This window comes from Phacochoerus africanus, chromosome 7 (genome assembly GCF_016906955.1).
Source record: "Phacochoerus africanus isolate WHEZ1 chromosome 7, ROS_Pafr_v1, whole genome shotgun sequence".
NCBI lineage: Eukaryota > Metazoa > Chordata > Mammalia > Artiodactyla > Suidae > Phacochoerus > Phacochoerus africanus.
Window position 1 is genome coordinate 106,883,161 of NC_062550.1, and position 22,670 is coordinate 106,905,830.

Consider the following 22,670-nt stretch of genomic DNA (forward strand, 5'->3'; position numbering starts at 1 on the left):
AACCTATTGCATTCAGAATGGGTAAGAAATGAAGTCCTACTATTCAGCACAGGGAACTAGAGCCAATCTCTTGGGAAAGAACATGACAGAAGATAGTATGAGAACAAGAGTGTGTATATAGGTACGACTGGTCATTTTTCTATACAGCAGGAATTGGCACAACACTGTAAATCACCTCATCAGTCTTTCCGTGTGGAAGGAGGTGATGATCGGGGATACCCAGGAGTTGTGGGTATCCCCAGATGCAAAGGGCCACAGAGAAAGCTGATCAGCCAAGCAGAAGTGTTGCGAGACATGTTTTTATAATATTTTCCTAGCCTCTCTGCTGAAAACTCCATCTTGTCCTCCCTTACTTTGTCCCGTCTTCCTGCCTGAGAAACAGTCCCTGATGGTGAATGACTTAAGAACAAGGACCTAAAGGCACGCCTTTTGCTGAAGCACAGTGAGGATTCTCTGAAATGCTGTGCATAGATAACTAACTCAAATGCTAATGATTCTTAAATGCCTAAAGTTTAGAGTAAAAGTTTAACCATCTACCAGCTAAGTGACTTTTAAAATAATAATAATAATAAAAAAAAAACCCTATATCCTGCACTACAACCCCCTTTCCGCTTGACTTCATCCTCGAGAGCACAATAGAAGCAGAGTGGATTCTGGAGGCAGGGTTCTTGGTCCCTGAGACCTTGAGTCCCCCGGTTCCCACCTTTACTTCAGATAAATGTCTCTGTGTCTTGTTTTATGTTAACTTTTCTTCCTTAAGTTCCACAGCCCCCGTTCTCCAGCCCCATCCTGCTGAGCTGGTCTCGGCACAGAAAGAATGACTGGGGCCAGGAAAATAAGCAGACAGACACTTGGCCGTGAGGTTTCAGCTTCACAACTTGTCCTCGGGTTCTAGGAGATACCCTTGCTTCTTTACAATCAGCTTCTTTATTAATCCATTTGCTTAAATGAATTTGAGTTGATTTCACTATTTGGAATAAAAATTTTAATCATTATCATTCTGAAGATTAACCAAACAGTTAAAACTAGGAGTATGAAACTAATTGCTTACATGATTAGTAAATTCTGTCCTTATCAGCTGAAGGACCTTGAACAAATTTCTTAAACTCTGCCTGAAAATGGGAAAAATAAAATTTACAGAAGATAGATTTTATGATAATTAAAGGAGAAATACACACAACTTTTAATCTGAGAAGCCTGTAAATAGTAGTGACTTGTTATTTGCAAAGTCTCTCCCACATATGTTTTACAGGAAATATATTGGAGTTCCCTTAGTGGCTCAGTGGTTAACAAATCTGACTCAGAACCATGAGGATGAGGGTTTGATCTCTGGCCCCGCTCAGTGGGTCGAGGATCCGGCATTGCCGTGAAGTGTGGTGTAGGTCGCAGCTGTGGCTGGGATCCCGCCCGCATTGCCGTGGCTGTGGTGTAGACTGGTGGCTGTAGCTCCAGTTCGACCCCTCTGCTGCGAACTTTCAAAAAAAAAAAAAAAAGTTTTCAAGGCATTTAGCTTTGTCTTAGAGCTTCCTTCTCTGTAAACACTGAATAACTGAAGATTCTGTTTCTAATAGAAGTGGTGTTCCCTCGTCTTGTTTTCATGTGTTGCCATGAATAGACTACATACAAAACACTTGGCGAAACACTTTTGAAGATACTCTGACAGGCCAATGAGATGCAAAAAGGGATACATCGTTATACCTTCTCTTTGGGTTAAAACTGGATTAAGCACGTTGAAAGGTTTGTTTTTTTTAAGGAGTATCTTACTGATCTGGAGAAAACATTTATACCACCTTCAAACTTTTTTTTTTTTGGTATCTTCGCACTTTTAAAACAACTTTCAAAAGGAGATGTATGAGAAAAGTATTTCTCACTAAATGCTTTTACTTTATCAGGAATTCCATATGTTTCACTTTAAGAGGAAAAGAATACAAACAGTTCAGATGGGTGGAGAACTGGGTGGAAAAGAAGAAATTGGAAGTGAGAATAAACACTGACACACTGACAGCACCAATGTGGCTGCTGACAAACTAAGAAGCATGAAAGTTATCCTTCCTCTTAGAGTTTGCATTCAGTATCGCTGTGCGAGTACAGGAAGTCCATGCTCACAATCGAGACCTACTCGCCAAAAGAGGCAAGTCCTGTCCGGCACTCCCTGCTCCAAAGAGGATGCCTGTCGGCGTTGAGGGCAGGTGGAAACCACAGCCCCTTTTCACTCTCTTTAACTTGGGTAGGATTAAAGTCTCTAGTTAATCCAGAAAGTTAACCATGCAGGGTACCTTATAAGGACAATACAGTATATATGCGTTATTGTTTTGTGTATAAAATTCATACACTTCTTTTTTTTTTTTTTGTCTTTTTGTCTTTTCTAGGGCAGCAACCCCGGTATGTGGAGCTTCCCAGGCTAGGGCTCGAATCTAAGCTGTAGCCGCCAGCCTATGGCACAGCCACAGCCATGAAGGGTACTCCCCGAAAACTATTTTCAAAAGAAAACAATACTTTAAAATTTTTAATGAATTAAGAAAAACATTTTTTTCAGGAAGCATGCCAAAGGATATTCACTGTCCTTTGGCTCTTGAATTTTCCAGGTAACATCAAGTAAGTTTATAGCAGGTATTACTCCAACCAAAAAGTCCTCAGTGTCTAATTCCTCTGTCCACAGACACTGTCACATCTGAATGTCGGCGGGACCTCGCATGGCCCTCACGACCCTCAGCTATCACGGGGTGGAGCCTGCTCAGCTTTGTGAATCTGCATTACTACGTTCTAATTATGTCTAACTATGTCTATTTTTATAACAGAACCGTGAGTTGGTTATTTGAAAAATGACATACAGGCACCACGCCAGTAAAGCAAATTTTTGATTTAAGTGTTTTTTTCTTGAAAAGTCTTCCTTCTTCTCAGTTGTTCCGAAGGATTTAAAAAAATCTAAAAGATGGCGAATTTCATGGTTCCTCTAGAAAAATTCTGCTACAACTTAGGCGCTATAAATGTTAGGCGATCACTTTGAAAGAAAAATGTGCAATTAAACCAAACGATTTTTTAACAATGTTATATTTAGATTCTAAACCGTTAACTAAAATGAATTTAAGTAACAGTCGCGAGGAAGACTGGTACAAACAAAAAGCTGCAAAGGAGGCTTGTTCAGGTTACTGACAAAAAAGAAAATTTCTCAGCTTACGACAGTCAGGTAATTTTAGCCGCATGCAAGTTCTTTAAGCTGTAAGATGAGTCACATTTAAAAACTCTAATAGTCTCATAAAGAATGTCTAATTTTTCCTCCCTCCCATTGTTATCCCTCTTTCTCCTTCTGGATAGAGAACTCCTGCATAGTTGGCCATATTTTCTTGGGGTGTGTGTGTTCCGAATTAATATTTCCAGGCCACACTGCTCCATCCTGCTCTAGAACGAGGTGTGAAACTGCTTCCTGTGCACCGACATGTGGATTTCCCATAAGCACCTCAAATACAGCATTAATTTACCCCTAAAGCGCATGCTCCTTTATATATGCTAATATAATCACAGGGAAACATGCCATCCCCCCAGCCAACCATCTAGATACACGACTTTCCTCTTGTCACTCACTACCGTCAATTGCCACAGGATGGAGCCTGTTCAGATTTGTGAATCTGAATTACTATGTTCTAATTATGTCTGGAATTCACTGAAATAGAAATTACAAACATCTTATTTTTGTATGTTGCTCAATCCCATTTTCTCAAATAAACATGTACAACTCTAGGAGTTCCCACTGTGGCACAGTAGGTTAAGGTTCCTGCATTGTCTCTGTGGTCACTGTTGAGGCGTGGGTTTGATACCTGGCCTGGGGACTTCCATATGCTGAGTGTGCAGCCAAAAAAAGACAGACAACTTAAAACTCCTTGTTTCTTTTAAAAAAGCATGAAAGTACATGTTAAATAATGATTCAAAACTAACATCCATTTTCACATACCCATTTTCATCTACCTGGTTTCAGATAAACAACATTAACACTTTCTTGCATGTCCACACAGGCTCTTCTTATGCCCACATACACAAGCTTCCCTTCCAGAGATATCTACTGTCCTGGATTTTATGTTCAGCATTCTTTTACATTTCTTTACGGTTCTACCACATGGGCATGTGTTCCTAAAAATACACGGTGTAGCATCTCATGAATGTGAACTTTATATAAATTGAATCACATTATCCATATTCTTTTGAGGCTTATTTCCTTCACCCAACGTTAAGTTTTACCTTGCTGTGCACTGCCGTGTTGTGCACGTTCGAGTTGTGTATTAGCTGCATCTCACAAACGCACTGCAGGTTATCATCCCTTGGACTATTAACAGACACTTGAGATGTTTAGCTATTTTGCTGTTACAGACAACTCTGCCACGAATACACACACACACACACACACACACACACACACACGCACACGTGTCTCCTCGGGCCCCCAGGCAAGAGCTTATCCAAGGTCATATGTAGGAAGAGAGTCAACGGGTCATGAGAGATACACACTCAAACCTTACTAGTCAACTGCCAAAGAGCTTTTCAAAAAATAGTTTTAGAAGAAACTCCTATTCGTCTGTGAATAAAACTTCTCGTGTTGGTTTTAATGTACCAGTTCCATATTACCGAGCAGGATGGTCATACTTTTACTCTGTCTGAGGACATTTACATCTTGCCTGTGAAATGTCTGTTTATGCCTTTTGGGCATTTTTCTATTGGACTCTATGTTTTGTTTTGTTTTTTCTTTCCTCATTGATACTAATCCTTTATTAGCTATTTGTGTTGCATGTGTTCGTGGCGTACATGGGTTTTCTCATGAAACTCTTCCCCTTGCTTATTCTTCTGAGACATTAACTCCTCTGAGTACAAAGAAACTTGACCTAGATACTTTCCTCATTTCATACAGTAACCGCTTTCGGTATTTTTGTGTAGTGTTTTAAAACGTGGCAGCAATCAATTTTTTGAGATTTAGGGACTCTGTTTCCACCTCCCACTTTCATCTGGACCTTCTTTGTCTTCACTTTTATGGCCACGTCCTGCTCAGTTTGCTTCTGTCCCCAGAGGTGTTCCCCAGTGTGGGGTTCTTTTCGGGAAAGCAGCTCTGGCGGGATGGTGTAACGAATGGATGGGAACTATCCCTTCAGATGTGACCTCCTGCCTTTACTCTCCCAGGCTGGCCAAGTGGTCAAAACCCTACGAGCTTTAGCTGCTGTCTTCAAATGAGCCCTGTGTGTTTTCCAGTCAGTTTCTCTTGGCTATTTGGGGTTGTTCTGCTCTCGGGATATAGAAGCCCCACTACTGCCTTCTGTTTCTTCGTCCATTGATGCTATTATCATGCTGGTCCTTTGGCTTTTCACAGTTTGCTCATAATTGCTTTTTACTTGGGGTTCGAGATAATACCTTACCATCATCTTTTTGTATGTAAGCAGTGATCCTGTTTTTTTGGCTTTTCTATCAAGTTGCTTTTTATGTTTTTTGTGGGGATCTGGAAAGATTCAAAACCTAGTCTTGTAGTGTGTCTTCCTAGAATTCTTACATTCTATACTTCATATCAGAAACTATTTGTTACAATTAGCTATTTTTTATGACATGAACATATAGGGCACATGACTGATTGTTGTGTAGCTCTGCTACGTTTGTTTGTAAGAAAAGCAACTCTAGGAAAGAAATGTGTAGAAGTAGACACGTAGACAACTTCACGGGGTCACTAGGTCAAGATAGTTAAGACTTTCAAGTTCAAGTCCAGCAGTACATGCATCTAGAAATCTTGAATTCTGGGAGGTCCCACCATGGCTCAGTGGAAACGAATCTCATTAGCCTCCAAGAGGAGGCGGGTTCAATCCGTGGCCTCACTCAGTGGGTTAAGGACCCAGCATTGCCATGAGCTGTGGTGTAGGTCACAGATCCGGCTCGGATCTACCATTGCTGTGGCTGTGGGGTAGGTAGCAGCTACAGCTCCAATTCCACCCCTAGCCTGGGAATCTCTTTATGCTGCAGGTGTGGCCCTAAAAAAAAAAAAGAAAGAAAAAAAAAAAGAAAATTTTGAATTCTCAGAATACCAATTACTTAGTTTTCTGAGTTCTACCTAAGTTGCTAAAGTTACTTAATCTATTTACGCCTCAGTTAGTTCACCTGTAAATACAGATGGTAGTGATATGCTCGCCTCTTACAGCTGTGATGAGAGCCACATGGATTTGTGTCACAACGCATGGAGCACTACCGAGCCCGTGACAAGTGCTGAAGTGTCTCGATGGGCAATACCAGCTATTTTTCCATTAGAATTTCTACACTCCGCACAACTAACTCACGTATCCTGAGTATGAAATGACAGAAGCATCGTAATTAGGAATCTGTGGTTTACCATGTAAATCCTTGTAACCCAAGTCAGGTAACCCCGCCCTTTCCAACGTCACACTTGCTTCAAGGCATCTCAAAGTTTACTAGGGGAGAATTGAGGGAGGGTCAGGGAGAAGCAGGGTTAAAGCCTCCACCTCCTCCCTTTTAAAAAATGTCGCGCCCCAGAATTAAATGACTTCGGTGTGGGTCATGGGACATAGAGTAGACTTTTAGGTTATATTCTTGGCTCAACCATTTATCATAGTGACACCTGCAGATAACTTCAATTTCCTCCCAATTAAAATATGTAACTTTTCGGCCAATTGGCTAGGGCTGTTCCTTTTTTTGCTTCATAACTTTCAAAGAGATTCATTATATGTAAAAGGCCTTCTTCTGACTAATTTCTAATTACCGGCAAATTTACATCCCCGAGAGTTTAATGTAATTTTCAGAAGAGAAGAAAGAGATAAGCTTGTGCATGCTTCGAGAAACTTCAAATTCTCAGAAGGCCGATTACCTATTTTTCTGAGTTCTACCTGAAGCACATGAAACAAACAAAAAAAAGAAACTCCATTCCCATTTACTTCAGGACATTCCTGTAACTACGTAAGAAAAAAAAAGTCCTAATTAAACATCTTCGTTTCTTGCTGTGTCTTGTGAGCCTTTTTGTCCCTTTCATCACTAAAACATTCTTTTAAAAAACTGGGAAGAGAGTGTTAACTTTGTGATTCAATATTTTCATGAACCATAACAGAGGCATTTCTACGCCCTTTTTTTCCTTAAAGAAAACACCCAAATTAAAATTCCAGGCGTTCCCTGGTGGTCAGGATTTGGCACTTGCACTGCTGCAGCCCAGGTGAAATCCCTGGTCTGGGAACTGGGATCCCACATCAGCCCCCGCATGCTGTGATCAAAACAAATACAAAAAAAAATAAACAAAATACAAAGAAAATGCCCCTGGATGTCTTTCCTGTCTTTTAAATCTAGGCTGATACATCGGGCTATGTCCTACTGCTGTTGACAACGGCACACCATGTACCGTGTACACAGGTGAGCAACGACAAAGTACTGCACCCCCTGGGTGTCCTCATCCCCCGTGAGCTGAGAACCACGACACTGCCTGATGACCACGTCAAGTCATCCTCCAGACGGGAAGTGACTCTGAGTCCTTCTCTGATTTCACTGTCCTGTACTCGGCCATCAGAAAGACACGAGGTAGAAAGCCAGGCAGGTAAACCTCACCAGAGGAAGCGTGCATACGCGATTTGTGTTATTTTTTCTTCATTTATTTTTCGTCATCTTCTACATTAGACACTGAATGACTCTGCTGGTCAACACAAACCATGGAGACACTACTGCAGCCTTACACGGACGCGGGCATGGGACCATCCAAGACTGAGAGGGAATAAAGCTGGAGAACGGAAGTCTGAATCAGGTTCCCATGGAGGCAGCAGACAAGGAGGAAGGACAAAGCGTCTGATGATCATTTGAAACTTCTCATTAGTGAGTTTGGCAGAGACCACCTAGTTCTCACCAAACCAGTTCCTCTTCCTACCGGGCACACAGCTGAACAGGCGGTCCCAGCCTCGCTGACCCTCCGATGGGGCCGTGCAGCTGCTCCGGGGAAGGAAATGTGGGTAGAAGTCACACGGCCCACGTCCAGTCTGGGACATATCTCTTGCCATCTGCCTGTTGAAATCCAGGCCCAGGTTACACCGGCCATGTGGATGGATAAGAGCCCGGTTACCTACCATCTATCCTAGTCTCTGGAAAACTCTGCGGCACACGTTTCCCAACGGAGGGTCGAAAGCACTAGGGAGGGTTTTAAGAGAAGGAGCCGCTAATTTCTTTGTTTTAAGTCACTGAGATTTTGAGATTTCTCTGTTATAGTAATTAGTTAACTAATACAGCAGAGTCTGGATAACAAAAAATGCTCCTGAGTACAGTTATGTTGGTTAAAATATATTATTATATCTATATAATAAATATATTATTATAAGCAGAACTCAGTTTTTTTAACTGCCTCTATAAAGACTACCTAATATACATGAGTGCAGCTTCCCTGTCTGCTTATAAAATCTGGTATTTCTTGGAAATCTCATCAAACTAAGAAGTAAAAGTTTTTTATAGAAGAGGTTTAAGGTACCCCTTACATTAGAATTATTGTAGATGATAGTATTAAGAAGCAACTCTAAACTCCAATAGAATAAGGATATTCACAAAGCTGAAGTCCGTATTAATAAAATAAATAAATCAGCTACCAAAAAAAATACTATCTAAGAATACATACACACACAACTTACATACATATGTATACTTATTACCTAGTTTATCGATTACGTACAGATATTACTATTTATTTATTGAATAATGTTTTGTACACAAATACAAAAACCTTAACGTGTGAGTAATACGTGGTCCTGTGTCTGTATTGTTTACTTCTGAACACACAGTGCTTAGAATATTGTTTGACACATAGGAAGAACTCAATGAATATTTCTTTTTTTTTTTTTGTCTTTTGTCTTTTTAGGGCCACCTGTGAAATATGGAGGTTCCCAGGAGAGGCGTGGAATCAGAGCTGTAGCTGCCGGCCTACACCACAGCCACAGCAATGCCAGATCCGAGCCGTGTCTGCTACCTACACCACAGCTCACAGCCACACCGGATCCTTAACCCACTGAGCGAGGCCAGGGATCGAACCCACAGCCTCATGGTTCCCAGTCGGATTTGTTTCCGCTGAGCCACGACAGGAACTCCAGTATTTCTGAACACATAACATACATAATATATAGCTCAGCCCATGATCCCTCTTTCTCCCTCTTCTTTTCCCAGGATTCGTCACACCTCCCACAATTTCCACTGTCTCCTCCATAAGGTCATATCCTATGATTATTAGGTTATAACCATCAGGTTAATAATTATTAATGATAATGCATGTAAATTATGATAATACATTTACGGAACACATCTTGTGACAAGCTCCGTGCTAAGTGCAATTTTGTGAGTTATTTCCTCCATCTCTAAAAATTTCATGAAGATTCTGCACTTTTATTACAGAAAGGACTCTAGATAAATTAGGCTCTCAAAGAGTTCACTGACAGCAAGTTGTAGAGACTTAATTTAGACACTCTGACTCCAGTGGCAACTCAACTACCTCCTACCCTAATTAATGATAGCTTGTCTCCCTAATTCTAGATCTTCAGAAACCCAAGAGATGGTGGCCACCGGAACAAAGTGGTGGGTACGCGGGAATCAAAGCAGAGGTGCAAGTCTGATCAAAAGCTCTTTTGTACTTTTAAGGTCTTGTCACCATTCAACAAGCTTTTCATGGATGAAGTCAGGAAAGGTTACTTATATAGAAGAATAACTTCTGATACCAGCCCTCTAAGATGCACAAGGACAAAGGATAGCTCAAAACCCAGACTCACAAGAAAAAGTATGAATTGGGAATCTTCTCCTCACATTACAGAGCCTGGGTTTTGAAGTCAGATATAGCTAAGTTTTAGTGCATGTCCAGCTTTTGGGGATCCGTTTCCTTACCTGTAAAACAGGTATAAAAATACTTCATGAGGGTTGGTGGAGGTGGCAGGTGGTTAAATGAATTATTGTCCTTAAAACCCCCGACAAGAGTGAGACGGGGAATAACAAGTTTTAAAGGGGAAACTACCAGTATGAGCAGAATTAGTGTTAATAGACTCTTTTACTTCCTCCACTGGGGTTCCTCCTCGGATTGAATTAAATATTCCAAATTGCCAAAATACTTGCAAGAGTTTTATAATCACAACATTTTTTTGGAATATACTAGGAAACAGAAAGAAAACAGAAGCTACCATTTAAAAAAACCTAATGCCATCAAAAGGAAATACGTAGATTGAAACTTTCACATCTAAAACGGTTTTCTCTCAAGTTACACTGGAGGTGCATAATTAAGACTGCTCTAAAATATGTGTATCTCAAGGCCGTTACAGGCAGCTTTGACAAGCCAAAAAAAAAAAAAAAACCACCCAAGCAGCTCAGCAAAACTCCTGTCTCCTTCCCACGTCCTTCACTACAAAATCTGTTATTTGAGAAGCATGTGAAAACTACTCTGAAAAGCACAGGGCACATGTGTTTTGTTTTTTTCTGAACTAACAATAGAAAACTTTAATGGATGATGATGAAAAGATTCTATAGAAATTTTGGAGATTTTGCTTCTCATGAATGAGCAGAAGAGAGGGCTGAAATAACCCTGCCCCAATGACCTTAGTTTTCTAACGACTTCCTCAACGAAGCTGTACACCTGCGTTACAGCGAATGCATCTGGGGAGACCGCCTCTCGACGGGGCCCGGCCGCTTACCCGCTGTTGAGGTCATCGGTCCTGAGACTTTTCCCGAGGATATCGCCATCGCTCATGTAGCCACCCACATCAACCTCGGAGGACACGTCCAGGTCGCTGCCCGCCTTCTCACTCGTGTCCACCTGTGCCATGTTGCCCAGCCGAGAAACGGCGGCTCGACGGAGAGGCGTGGTGTACATGAACCTGGACGGGTCCGTGTGGATGAACCGAGCGGTCCCGCTGCGCGGGTAGCCAGCGCCCAGGGACGGGGCATCGCCCGCCTGGAGCCGAGGGCACGCCTGGCCCAGCCTCCAGGTCACGGGGCTGGGTCGCCCTGCCAAGGTGGCGATGGTCCTTCCGTTCACCTCCGTCGTCACCGTGCTGTCGAACGTTGTCTCCAGGGTGCTGTCAAAGGAAATCGAGAGGTCACTGCACCCTGGCGCGCGCGGGCCAGGGACCCGGACGCGTCCAGACAGGAAAGCCGGCAGCGGGGGGGCGTCTCTCCAAAGTACCTCCGCGTCCCCGACAGTCACATCGCGCAGTCGTGACTTCAATATAATTGAAGATCTGCCGAGATCAAAATGCAGGAAGGCGCCCGCGGCAGGTTCTGTTTAATTTTGTTTTGGGGGGGTTTGTTTTTGTTTTCTTGCTTTTGCTTTTCTAAGAGAGGCCATCATGACATTTTAGATAAAGCAATACTGTCTCACGTTCTCAAGCAAACCTTAATTTAACCCACTGTGGTCTTCCCAGAACTATTCCTGAAGTTGAGTACAATGATCTTTGAAAGACTTTCTACGACCCCCCCCCCCCCCGGATGCATTTTAACCACTTCTGGATCGTTATTTAAGGCAGACATGAAAATCGGCTGGGCAGGGATGGCCCTCCTTTCAGCAGCTAACTCGTTTTGAAAGGGACATTATATTGAAGAAGGGGCGGGAAGGAGCAAAGAAATATCACTGGGTCTGTTCCGAGAAGTGAGGAGTTGATTGTCACATAAAGTCTAAGGGAGAAAATAGTAAGGGAAAACTAAAATTCTTTCTTGATTGTTGTAGGAAGTTACGTGCTCGATTATAATTGTTTTTTCTTTATGGGCCCCCAATAGGCAGAAGGGAGGAAAACCTGTGGCTTATCTGGGTCCCCCGAAGACTGGACATGGTCTCTTCCAAGTTCTGTCTCAAATCTGCGATGTTCTTAACTGTTCTCATCCTTCTTGTTTCGGGGTCTTCACCTGTAGAAGAGAAACACAATAATAAGTTTGTTATTCATGCCGTTTACTGTCCTGAGAATAGCTGTATACGTATAAAAGTAATGCAAGTTCCTTTTTTTAAAAGTAAAATAACTGGCAGAAAATTCTAAATGACTATTATCCTCTGAAATTAAAATCCTTTTTTTTTCTACAAATACATGAGAATACAAATAAACGTAACATTGCAAGTAATGACTTGAAGTGACGATAATATAATAATACTTTGGAGGACTAGGTCCTTAATCACTGCAACATGAGGGAGTCGTGCGGAAATACACTGTGCAGCACTCCACGCTCCTGAGCTTCATTTAAAAACCTGAAATTACTTGGATCCCATTTCCATAATCACCTGTTTCAAAGTGTACTCAGAAGAGCGGAGATAACTCATGTAGCAAGAACACATTTGAACTTTGGGGAATAAGACAAAGGGCTTTTCTCGTAGAAGTGGTATCTTTTTAAGTTTTTTATTTTATTAGACTCATGAACCAAGATTCAGAAGGTTGGATGCCTTTTTAAAATTGATTTCTCCACTTTCTGCAGGGAACCAAAACATCCACCTGTGACCCTAGGGTTCTAGTAAAAGTCTTAGGCACCTAAGCCAGAAGTGTGTCTGCACAGAACATAAAGAGCTCTGCCAGAGTGACCAATGCTGCCCTTATTGAGCCTCTACCTATCCTTTGGGGGCAGAGGCGCCACTAAACCATTTTGTTTGTGTGCACGTAAGAATTCCCAGGCCAATGGCCACTCGAATCTGGTGAATCTGGATAAGAAGAAGGAAGATAACATGGAAGGGAAATTAGGCTTAATTCTTTTATTTCCAGGGATGAGGAATTTCAAATAAAAAGAAAGAAGGAATGCAAGAAAGGAAGGAAGGGGAGCAGACAGATTGTGGAGGGACAGGAGGTGTGAGAGGAGAGGGAGGGAGAGGAAGACAAAGGGTGGGGACGGAAATGTTTACGGAAGGAAAAGAAAAAAGCAGAAAAGAGCCTATATTCCATTCCAGTGTGAAAACTGTCACACAGACAAGTCAGGATGCAGCGTCTACAATCTGCTTTAAGAATACATAAGCAGAGGGGGTTCCTGCTGTGGCGCAGGGGGTTAGGAATCTGAATGCAGTGGCTCTGGTCTCTGCAGAAGAGCGGATTCATTCTCCTGCTCAGTGCAGTGGGTTAGAGACCCAGGGTTGCTGCTGCTGTGGTGCCATTTGCAACTGTGGCCCAGGAACTTCCATATGCCGCTGGGGCAGGCATATTAAATAATAATAATAATAAAAAATATATAAAAAAGAACATAGGTAGCTATTCACCCTGTTCATCTTTCTTCCACAATACTCATGCTAGATTTTTTCTTTTAAGTACAACAAATCTCAGAGTTGGTGGGGATTTCAGAGATTGTCTCACCTCCCCTCTCAGCCAATGAGGGAACAAATCTTGTCTCATTAGCAAAGTAGCCACATATCTCTACCAGAAACCTCCAAGTTTGGAAAGGCTTCCTTCTCTCTAGTAAGAGGTGACTTTCCAGTCCTGGACTAATCCATGCTAATTGTAAAAAAACACTTTAGAGGATGAGTAAAAATATGCCTCCCTTTAACTTCCACCCCCTGACCCCAAAGGCTCTGAAAGCAACTAAATGGCTTTACACCACTTCACCCGGCAGCCACTCAAAGGGTGGCAGCTGCTAATTCCTTCTTTAGCCAAACCTTGTCCCATTACGCAGTCTTCTTCCTCAGTGGTCTCCAGAGCCACCACCACTCTGCCACCTGTCTGCAAATCTCCTTTTAATTCACAAATTATGTGAGCGACTGAAATATGCTTAATAACTGTATCATTCTCTCTAACTTACAAAGTACTGAAAAACTGTCCTAAGTAAATCTCTTTTTAAGAAATACACAAGCCAACAGCGTTCCCTGGTGGCCCAGCGGCCCTCATGTACCTCGCAGCCCTCAGAACGCAGCATAAATTTGTCCAACCACAATTCAAGCCATACAATCTCTAAATTCATAGATTAAATCTGTTTCATTTTATTTTATTTATTTATTTATTTTGCTTTTTAGGGCCACCCCCATGGCACATGGAAGTTCCCAAGCTAGGGGTCAAATCGGAGCTGTAGCTTCTGGCCTCCGCCACAGCCACAGCAAAGCCAGACGCGAGCCACAGCTGCAATTGGCACCATAGCTCATGGCGGCACCGGATTCTTAACCCACTGAGCGAGTCCAGGGAATGAACCTGCATCCTCATGGAAGCGAGTCAGATTTGTTTCTGCTGAGCCTCAAAGGGAACTCTGCTTCAATTTATTATAAAACTCAGAACTGTTAATAACCCTTAAGCCTCTAATCATATTTTCTCTGGAAACTCTTCCCATCCTTCTCATAAATATAAGACAGCATATTTGAGAAATGGTTGGAAAGAAGTCTATGTCTTACTCCAAAATGATCTGGTAGAACTCTGAAGGAAAAGGAACGTTTTCTAAGGAAAATCTTAAAGGGCAGGAAAAAACATTCCAGTAAAAGGAAAGGCAGAGGTAAAGGAAAGATTTTACTCAAAGTGGGCGAAAGTAAGAGAGAAGGATGAGACCCAATTGGAGATGCACGAATATTCAACAGTGTAGCTAAGACTTCATACAGTAGAGAAGCCTGAGACTCTAAGTGAATGTAAGAAATTATGTCTTTTTTTTTTTTATTTTTTGTCTTTTTAGGGCTGCACCTACAGTATATGGAAGTTCCCAGGCTAGGGCCACATCAGAGCCACAGCTGCCAGCCAACCCTACAGCCACAGCAACATGGGATGCATGCTGCATCTGCGACCTACAGCATAGCTCACAGCAACAGCAACACTGGATCTTTAACCCACTGAGCGAGGCCTGGGATCAAACCCACGTTCTCATGGATAGTAGTCAAGTTCATTACCACTGAGCCACAGTGGGAACTCCCAGAAACAAGTCTTAAAAGAGAAAGTATTGAGATAACTTTTATTGCAGGAGGAAAAAACGCAAGTCGTTGACCTTATACAAATTCCTCAAGGGTTCCCTATTCCCGAGCCCCTTTCCTCCGGGGGAACTTTTACCTTGTAATCAAGCTGCATATCAACACTTGCCTGTTGCATAATATTATTAACACTGATATTTGAATTACTTTCAATATCTTTTTTACACAAACTTTAAGAATATGGTTTTCAAACATTTCATTTCACTCAGCATTGTTTCAGATCTTCTTTATATCTTTTTAAATTTGCTTCTTCCAATCCAAGAGGCATCTGTGATCCTTGGATTCTCCCAACTGAATCCACGGTTTGTTTATACAGCTTCCCTCAAGTTTTGGAACCCCCCCCCCCCCACTTTGGTTTTTCTCATGACATCCACTGGTGCCACTGCCCACGACGGCAATCAGACAAATGGGCCTTTTCTTCCCAGCATGTACGGAGCAAAACATGACTGCGACCTCATTCACATCACGAAGGATAATAACAAAACCAAAATTTATTGCAGTAAATGTTCTCAATGACCCATGAAAGGCAAGAGAAACTTAAACGCACTTCCAACCCCCCTAAGAATTGCACAAGCCTGAAATATCCTATACATTGTATTCAAATGAGGCCTAGAGAATCAGGGCCCATGAGGGAATCAGAATGGAAGAGGCCAAATGCAAAAGCACAAATACCATTAAATATCCAGTAGCAAATAAGTCAGCAGACAAAGGCACGCAGGAAATTGAGTCACAAAAAGGTTGTGCCCCCTTCTCTCTCCGAATCGTGATGCACAGAGAATCAAGGCCTCCGCACCATCCCCGCTACAAATGCTACTTTTTACAGTACGGCTGCCTGATCTATTTAAGACATTACCCTAATTCTGTGGACGACCCCAACAGTGAGTTGGACAGGACATTTTTCAACACATCTAGTTAAAGCAGACGCCTTGGAGGAGGAAAGTAGCAAAAGGCGGCTGTCGGCTTGACGGCAACACTGCAGACATTCTCCCGTGGAGCTGGAGCGCAGACCCGCCTGTCTGGTGCATCGGGGCACCTGAAGGAGGTGAACTCAGGCCGCCTGCCTCAGACTCACTCACAAGAGGCCATTTTGAGTCAGAAGCAGAACCCCAGTCAAACCCGTGGCCGAAATCCCGAAATTGCCGTGTGCCGCGGCTTGGGGGTGTTGAGCAACCTAACAGCATCCTTCCTTAGGCCGCTGCACTGCAGAGCTTCATTATCCCGGCATGATTATGCATATCAGAGCTATCTGAATAAACTCTTCCTCTTACTTGCTCATTCGTATTTTTGAACACTGGCATATGTTAGCGGGGGTGGGGGGAGAGCCTTAAAGGAGAATAATCCCACAAATACAGTCAGCAGATGCTCAGCTCCAAAACCCTGGCATACAGGCACCTATTGAGAGCTCTCCCTCTGACAGGAACGCTCCAGGTTACTTATGCACAAAAAGGCCTGTGTCATACACACCCCCACCCCGCCCCCCCACGGCACACTGTAGTTTCACAGAGCAGCCAACACCCGCTCTCAGAGGACTTCGCCCTGGTCTTATCTGAAAATACTTATATAAGAGGCACCTGGAGCAAGATAAATGCTACTATTTGCAAGGCAAAAGAGGAAGGTGATTGGATGGGACTGTTCCGAGGATCAAGAAAAAGAAAAAAGAATCTTAGGAATTAAGATTCCCTCTCTTGCCTTTGTACTCCAGGCAGGCTTTTTTTTTTTTTTTTTTTTTTTTTATGAGAAGCAGTTCATCACAGAAATCACACAATGGTGCAGAAATAAATCTTCAGTGTCTGAGCACCTGGTGTATTCAGAGTCAGAAATCACCACTTCCGCAGCTATGGAAACTACTCTTTTAGAGCCAAACTGACATGAACAATTGAGCAATATTCGCCTCTGCTGCCTCTCTAAGCTTTCTTCTTCTAAAGCTGGTTCACTGACATTCCAGAAAATCCTATAGAACCTCCTGGAACAGGAGGGTCTGCAGAGAGAGTAAAAACAAACCTATATTTGGCATCAGTTGTATGAATCCGAAACAAAGAGATCACCGGTCCGGTTTAATTCTTTTGAATTTAAAGAGTCCTGCATGAGGTCCTTTGTGGAACCCACGCTGACATAAACAGAATGTGGGCAACAGCCCCGTGCTTTAAGTTTCTGAGGCAGGCACCCTTTCTACTGTAATGTATTTACATGCAATATATGTATGAATTCATATTTGTACGAATTTAGATGCAACAATTAAAATGCATACAGTTTAGCTATTCTGGTGGATGGTCACGGCTGAAGAAGAACCTCAGACATCTTGATGTCTCATCAAGGAAAGATAATATAAGAAGTTACTGCTAAGAATCACGTCATCAAAAAGGCTAAGTTCATGAAGTATCAAAACGGCTCCTATTCATCCACATGGTAATTTAAACAGTTCTAATGGACACACACGAAGTTTTTTTTTCCCCCCACAGCCCTTTTTTTAAAAAAAGTAAGTGACTCGAGCTCTCAAAGAGGCCTCTGCACTTCAGCAAGTGTAACTAGAATGCCTGGCACTGAGGTGCAAATGAGGCCATCGAGTGAGACAGCACGGAGGCAGCTGCACAAACTCGACTACACAAGAAGAGGGACCCACGAAGGCCTCCACTCTTCTTGCCAAATCTGTGGTGAGGTCCTCCTGAGGGCAGCCGAACAGCTGCCCCCATTCATGACCGCGTGAAACACACACAGCTGGAGTTTTAACCCGCCAACGCTTATCAGCGCACGTCTAGGACGGGCCCGACTCCAGACCAGTAACGTCCAGGGCAAACTGCTGCTAAGGACTGTCTCCACACAGACGGACAAGGGTTTCTCATAGGTCTGCTTTCCAAAGAAAATGACGGCATTTGAGAAGGAAGTGGAAGTGGTTTTGAGTAACTACAGTTAAAAACAGAAAACAAAACCCCGTTGGAAGAGCAGAAGCTATCTGGCATGTGCCAAGGGCCAGCTTCTTGGAGCGCCACCTTCCTGGTGGGAGCAGACTCCACTCACCTAAGAGGTCCGCGTAAAGGGCCTGCTCCAGGTCGCCCAGCATGGTCAGGATGACGTCCTCGTCCAGGTGAGCTGTGCCTTCCCGCAGGCAGCTGCCTCCCTCCTCCTCGGCCCAGCTCCTGCCGTGGCGGCCCGGCCCGGGGGACACCTGCTCGTCTTCCGAGGGGCTTTCGTCATCACTGTCCCCCTCCAGGCCCTTTCTGAGCATCCACTCCCCGAAGCGCTCGCTTCCCGAGCGGCTGATGGGCAGGAGGTTCCAGGCCCCCGCGCCGCCGGGGTGGTACAGGGACTGCACCGACCGGGACAGGGCCCTGGACAGCGAGCGCCTCTCCGCGTGGCTGGCTTCTCTCTGGCTGGCCTTGGCGGCATTTCCGAACCAGTTGGAGATGCGCACGGCGGGGCGCCGCTCCCCCTCGCTGGTCAGCGACAGATTGGTCAGAGACTTCTGCTTCTGCAGGCAAGCGCCCTTTCGCCTTCCCTCTTTGCTCCGAAAGACGGAGAGGTCAGCTGGCCGCTGCATGGCTCCCCTCACTGGCTGCTGCTGCTTCAGTGGAACTTCATGTCTTTTTGCACAGAGATGCCACCTTGCCCTTTTGGTTTTAAGGAGCACGTGCGCTTCACTCAAAGCCCGGGCAAGCACTCACGTAGGTTCGGGAGCCACAGCATGATCAAGGAGTCGCCCACAATTCAGCTTTTGCCGTGTCACCTCCCTCATCGGCAGTACTTACAAACATTGTGCTTGTGTGTATCGGAAGAAGCAGAAGAGAGTTCACCAAAGGCACCGCTCCAGCTGCAAAGTAGCACAGGAAGCCAACTACGTTTTCCAGTCTTCATCCAATCACATGTCTCAGCAAGGCGACGGGACCACATTTCCCTCTCTCGTTTCTGCGTTCCCCAATGCAAGGTAGTGAAGCAGCAGCAATGTCTCTTGCTTTGCTTTTTTCTCCCTGCCTCTCAGCAGCCCTGCCCTGAGCTAGGTCTGCAGCCCTCGACTCTGCAGGAACTGACCCCGTGCAGCACGGACAGCCTCCGCATCAGAGCCCTGTAAGAGCAGAGATGCAGCCCCGAAGCCAGCCCTGCATGCGCCTCTCGTGTTTTAGTATTCCACCTGCATTCTCAGATCTATGGCTCTTCCTTGCTGCTGCAGTGGATGCTGCTGGCTGCCATGGCAGCAAACATCCTGCTAAATTAAAACAGAGGCACGGAAGCGGCTGTCCAGCCCAGAATGCCACAGGTTTCAAAGCCAAGCCTGAATGAGATGCTACACCATTAACCCTGTGCACGCTTCAATCATCCTCGCCACCCCGCCTCAGAGAGACACACACACACACACACACTCGCTCACACACATAACACACACTTCACGACACTGAGAATGACAGACTGATTTCTCTGTCGCTGCAGGCAGCCGAAGCAGGCAGATCTGTCTTCCGAACGTGGGGATGTGTGCTGTAAAAGGACAAATCAAATGCGAGCGTGTAAAGGACCTAAAACACTCTCCCCGCAGACAGACGAGGCTTTAAAGGGACAGACTTCACCTTCTCATCCAAAGAACAAACTCAAGGGCTTTCTATTCTGAAGACATTTAGTGCAATCCTTGTGCGACCGTAACAATCAAGATTTACTCCTGTACAAAACAGCACTGGAACAACTCCAAGGATTGTTTCCTTTGCCTTTTGAGAAGGAACACTTTCACTCAAAGCTTATAATTGAAAGTGGATGGCCAAGCGTGCGGAAGATAATAAGGTGACAAAAACCATAAAAGGTATATTATGTTTTTTGACCTCGAGCATTTTCCGTAGGCTATTCCATATCCTATTGCTGCATAATCAGCTCTTTAATATTTTTTAAAACAGTAGAAAACCTTTCTTGTATTTATCCTGTAGTGGCTGTAATCGCCACTCTGAAATTCTGATTTTAGGAAAACTTTTAAAACACTTGATCAGGTACAGTAGAGACCCGAGGACCACTGAGAGCTCTTAAGGAGAGTATCAGGGAAGCTTTGGAGGTGTGCTGCCCATAAACCATCCTTACTAAAAGGAGGAAGTGGAGGAGTAGATTAAAATATTTCATGGTGTCATTCCAAGTGAAAGAATTCCCTAGCATTTTCTCAGCCCATATGATCAAATTAATTCTCATTTGTCACATCCCATTGCTAAATGCAACCAGAGGGAATGCCCAGTCTCTTAATTATCTAAATTAGCATTGTAAAATACACTGCCTACGCCCTTATATATGGTAACACCCTGCTGGCCAAGTTAATTAGTCCTTAGCCCAAGCTCAAGGGGGTTCCCCTTTACACAGACACAAAAAAGGGAATCGGATGGACAGAACAGCAATTATTTGTGATAAAATTTGGCAAGTAAACAAACTTGTGAATTCTGAATGCTGATTCTCAATTCTTCACTCTTCAAATATAAATTATGTTTATATAAAATGTCCTTAAATGAAATGAGGGTACTAAGGCTGAATCAGAGAAACTGATGACTATCCTAAACACAGCATTTTATAAAGTGTTTTTTAAAAGGTCAAAACGCTACTTCACTTTGGACTCCTAAGCAAAACATTTTTTCTTCATTCGGAGTGATTCTGAATCACTCAGTCACCAGATTATGAAACTAGAGTTCAGCGTGTTAAGGTTCTGAAACGTTCATTTGTTTGACATGTGCTGCACCCAAGGGTACATGCCGCATATACTCTAAAGTCTTACGAATTCACCAAAGAGGGAATCTGTATGCTTTAGGCATCAAAAGAGTTCATCTGGAGCCTCTATACTTGGATTTTTTTAAGTTCCCAGGCAAATGTGAGCTACCGATGCCAGCCTACATCACAACCACAGCAAAGTGGGAGCCAAGGCTTATCTGCAACCTGCACCACAACCCACTGAACGAGGCCAGGGACTGAACCTGTGTCCTCATGGATACCCGTCGGATTCATTTTCACTGCGCCGCAACAGACCTCCCGGAGCACGTGTAACCGAAGGCACTGCTGAGCTCCTCTCCGTATACAAGGATACTTGTGTACCAGTCGGCCGAGACTGGCAGTTCTCAAACGTGAATGTTCAAAACCTCGCCGAGGGCTTCTTATGACACAGCGTGCTGGGCCCCGGCCCCATCCCTCCTCGGCCGTCTGAGAGGGACTTTGCGTGTCTAGCGCATTTGTAGGTGATGTGGATACTGCTGGCTCGGGAACCCCGCTCAGAGTCTGACACTAGCGGTTTTCAACTATGTCCCCCCCACGCCAGGGGACATTAGAAATATCTGGAAATATTCTGATTGTCCCAAATGCGTGGTGGTGTGCGTCTGACCTCCGAGAGGTGGCAGCCAATGATACTGCTTTCAGTGACAGGAACTCCCTCCCAAAAAAGAACGATGCAAACATTGACAAATGTTGGCTTAGACCAAGTTGCATTATGTTTATTGATTCTTGAATACTATATTTATTACTAAATAAATGCTATATTGGATTTATCACTAATTATTAATTAATTGCAATTTACTGTTGTGAATTTTTAAATTGCATTTACAGACTATTTAGGAATTTCAGCAGCTTACAGAAACAGACGCATTTTGCTCACACTGATGCCCACTCGAGGTTACTGCAGCTCTATCCAAGTTGCCTCTACCCTAAGACCCAGGCTAAAAGAGCACGTCAGCCTGCGGTGCGTTGAGAGTACGACAGAGGGAAAATGAGACTGGAAATCCAAGCTTCTGCTTACGACCGGCCCATGTCATGTTTCTACTCACATATTACCGGTCGCGTCAAGTCGCATGGTCCACACGGATTCCGTGGGGCAAGAAAACAGAAACCTCTTGTGGGGTGAATTCAGGAAGCGGGGGACCCACGTCCAGCGGAGGTAGGGATGAGGGGCTGGTTATTGTGAAGACACAACCCTCCCGGAGGAAAACATCAAAAGCACATTTGGTCTGTTTCTTTCCGTAAGTGCACTACTGTCGACGTAGTTACCATCGTTTCCCGGGAACGGCATCGGTCCTTAAGTTTACCTTGAACAACAGCAGGGAGCCCAGCTACTGCTTCTCCTGAGGCGGTCGTCTCTGCTTGCTTTGGGCTTCCGTTCACACCTGGGCGTGTTTATACTTCCTTGTCTTCATTCGTTTGCACGTACGTTACACAAGCTGGAGGAGGAAGCCTCAGCGCCCCAGAGACAAATACGCCCAATCCACACCAAAAATGCGAACCCCTCCCATTCCCAGCCAACACGTCACATAAAGGGTGGCTACTGTGATGTTCTGAGAAGGGACGCCTTCGAGCTCTTTAGTAAACATAGTTATAAAGCAGCTATTTAAGTAAAAGATCTAAACTGATTTCAAATGATCTGAGCTTGACCAACTTACTCTTTATAAGCATCCAAGAAAAAGGCAAATTAAGTGATCATTTACGGAGATCTTAAGTACCAGATATTTCCCATTATTCAGTAAGTTTGGGCCATCAGAAAACGAACGAAACAGACACACACAAAACCACACATGGAACCATTAGTTTATCCCCCTGTTTAATTTAAATTCTCACTTCCAAAATGACTTCCTGAATTCATCCGATATTTAATTATTTTCTTACAAATGACACATTGGCTTTGTCGACAGAGAGTCAGTCTGGCATCTATCATTTTATTTCAGTTATAATTCCAGAGAAGGGTTAGAAAGTGGATTATATAAATGTTACGCATGTTGGTAGATAGTCTTATACAAAACGATGGGCAGGTGTGAACCTATTGTTTTTTTACTGGCCACGCCCTTGGCATGTGGAAGTTCTAGGCTGAGAA

The 22,670-nt window shown here is 43.9% G+C and overlaps 1 protein-coding gene across 6 annotated transcripts in view; it reads right to left on the minus strand.

Annotated features, from left to right (window-relative positions):
* The window catches only part of NAV3 (neuron navigator 3), a 351,685-nt gene that overhangs the window by 143,206 nt on the left and 185,809 nt on the right, over positions 1–22,670 (minus strand). For all 6 annotated transcript variants that reach the window (XM_047788374.1, XM_047788373.1, XM_047788372.1 and 3 more), the window contains 2 exons: positions 11,763–11,871; positions 10,665–11,048 (listed from right to left, as the gene is read on the minus strand). In XM_047788374.1, the coding sequence (XP_047644330.1) occupies positions 10,665–11,048; positions 11,763–11,871 (493 nt within the window). The remainder of the gene's footprint in view (positions 1–10,664; positions 11,049–11,762; positions 11,872–22,670) is intronic.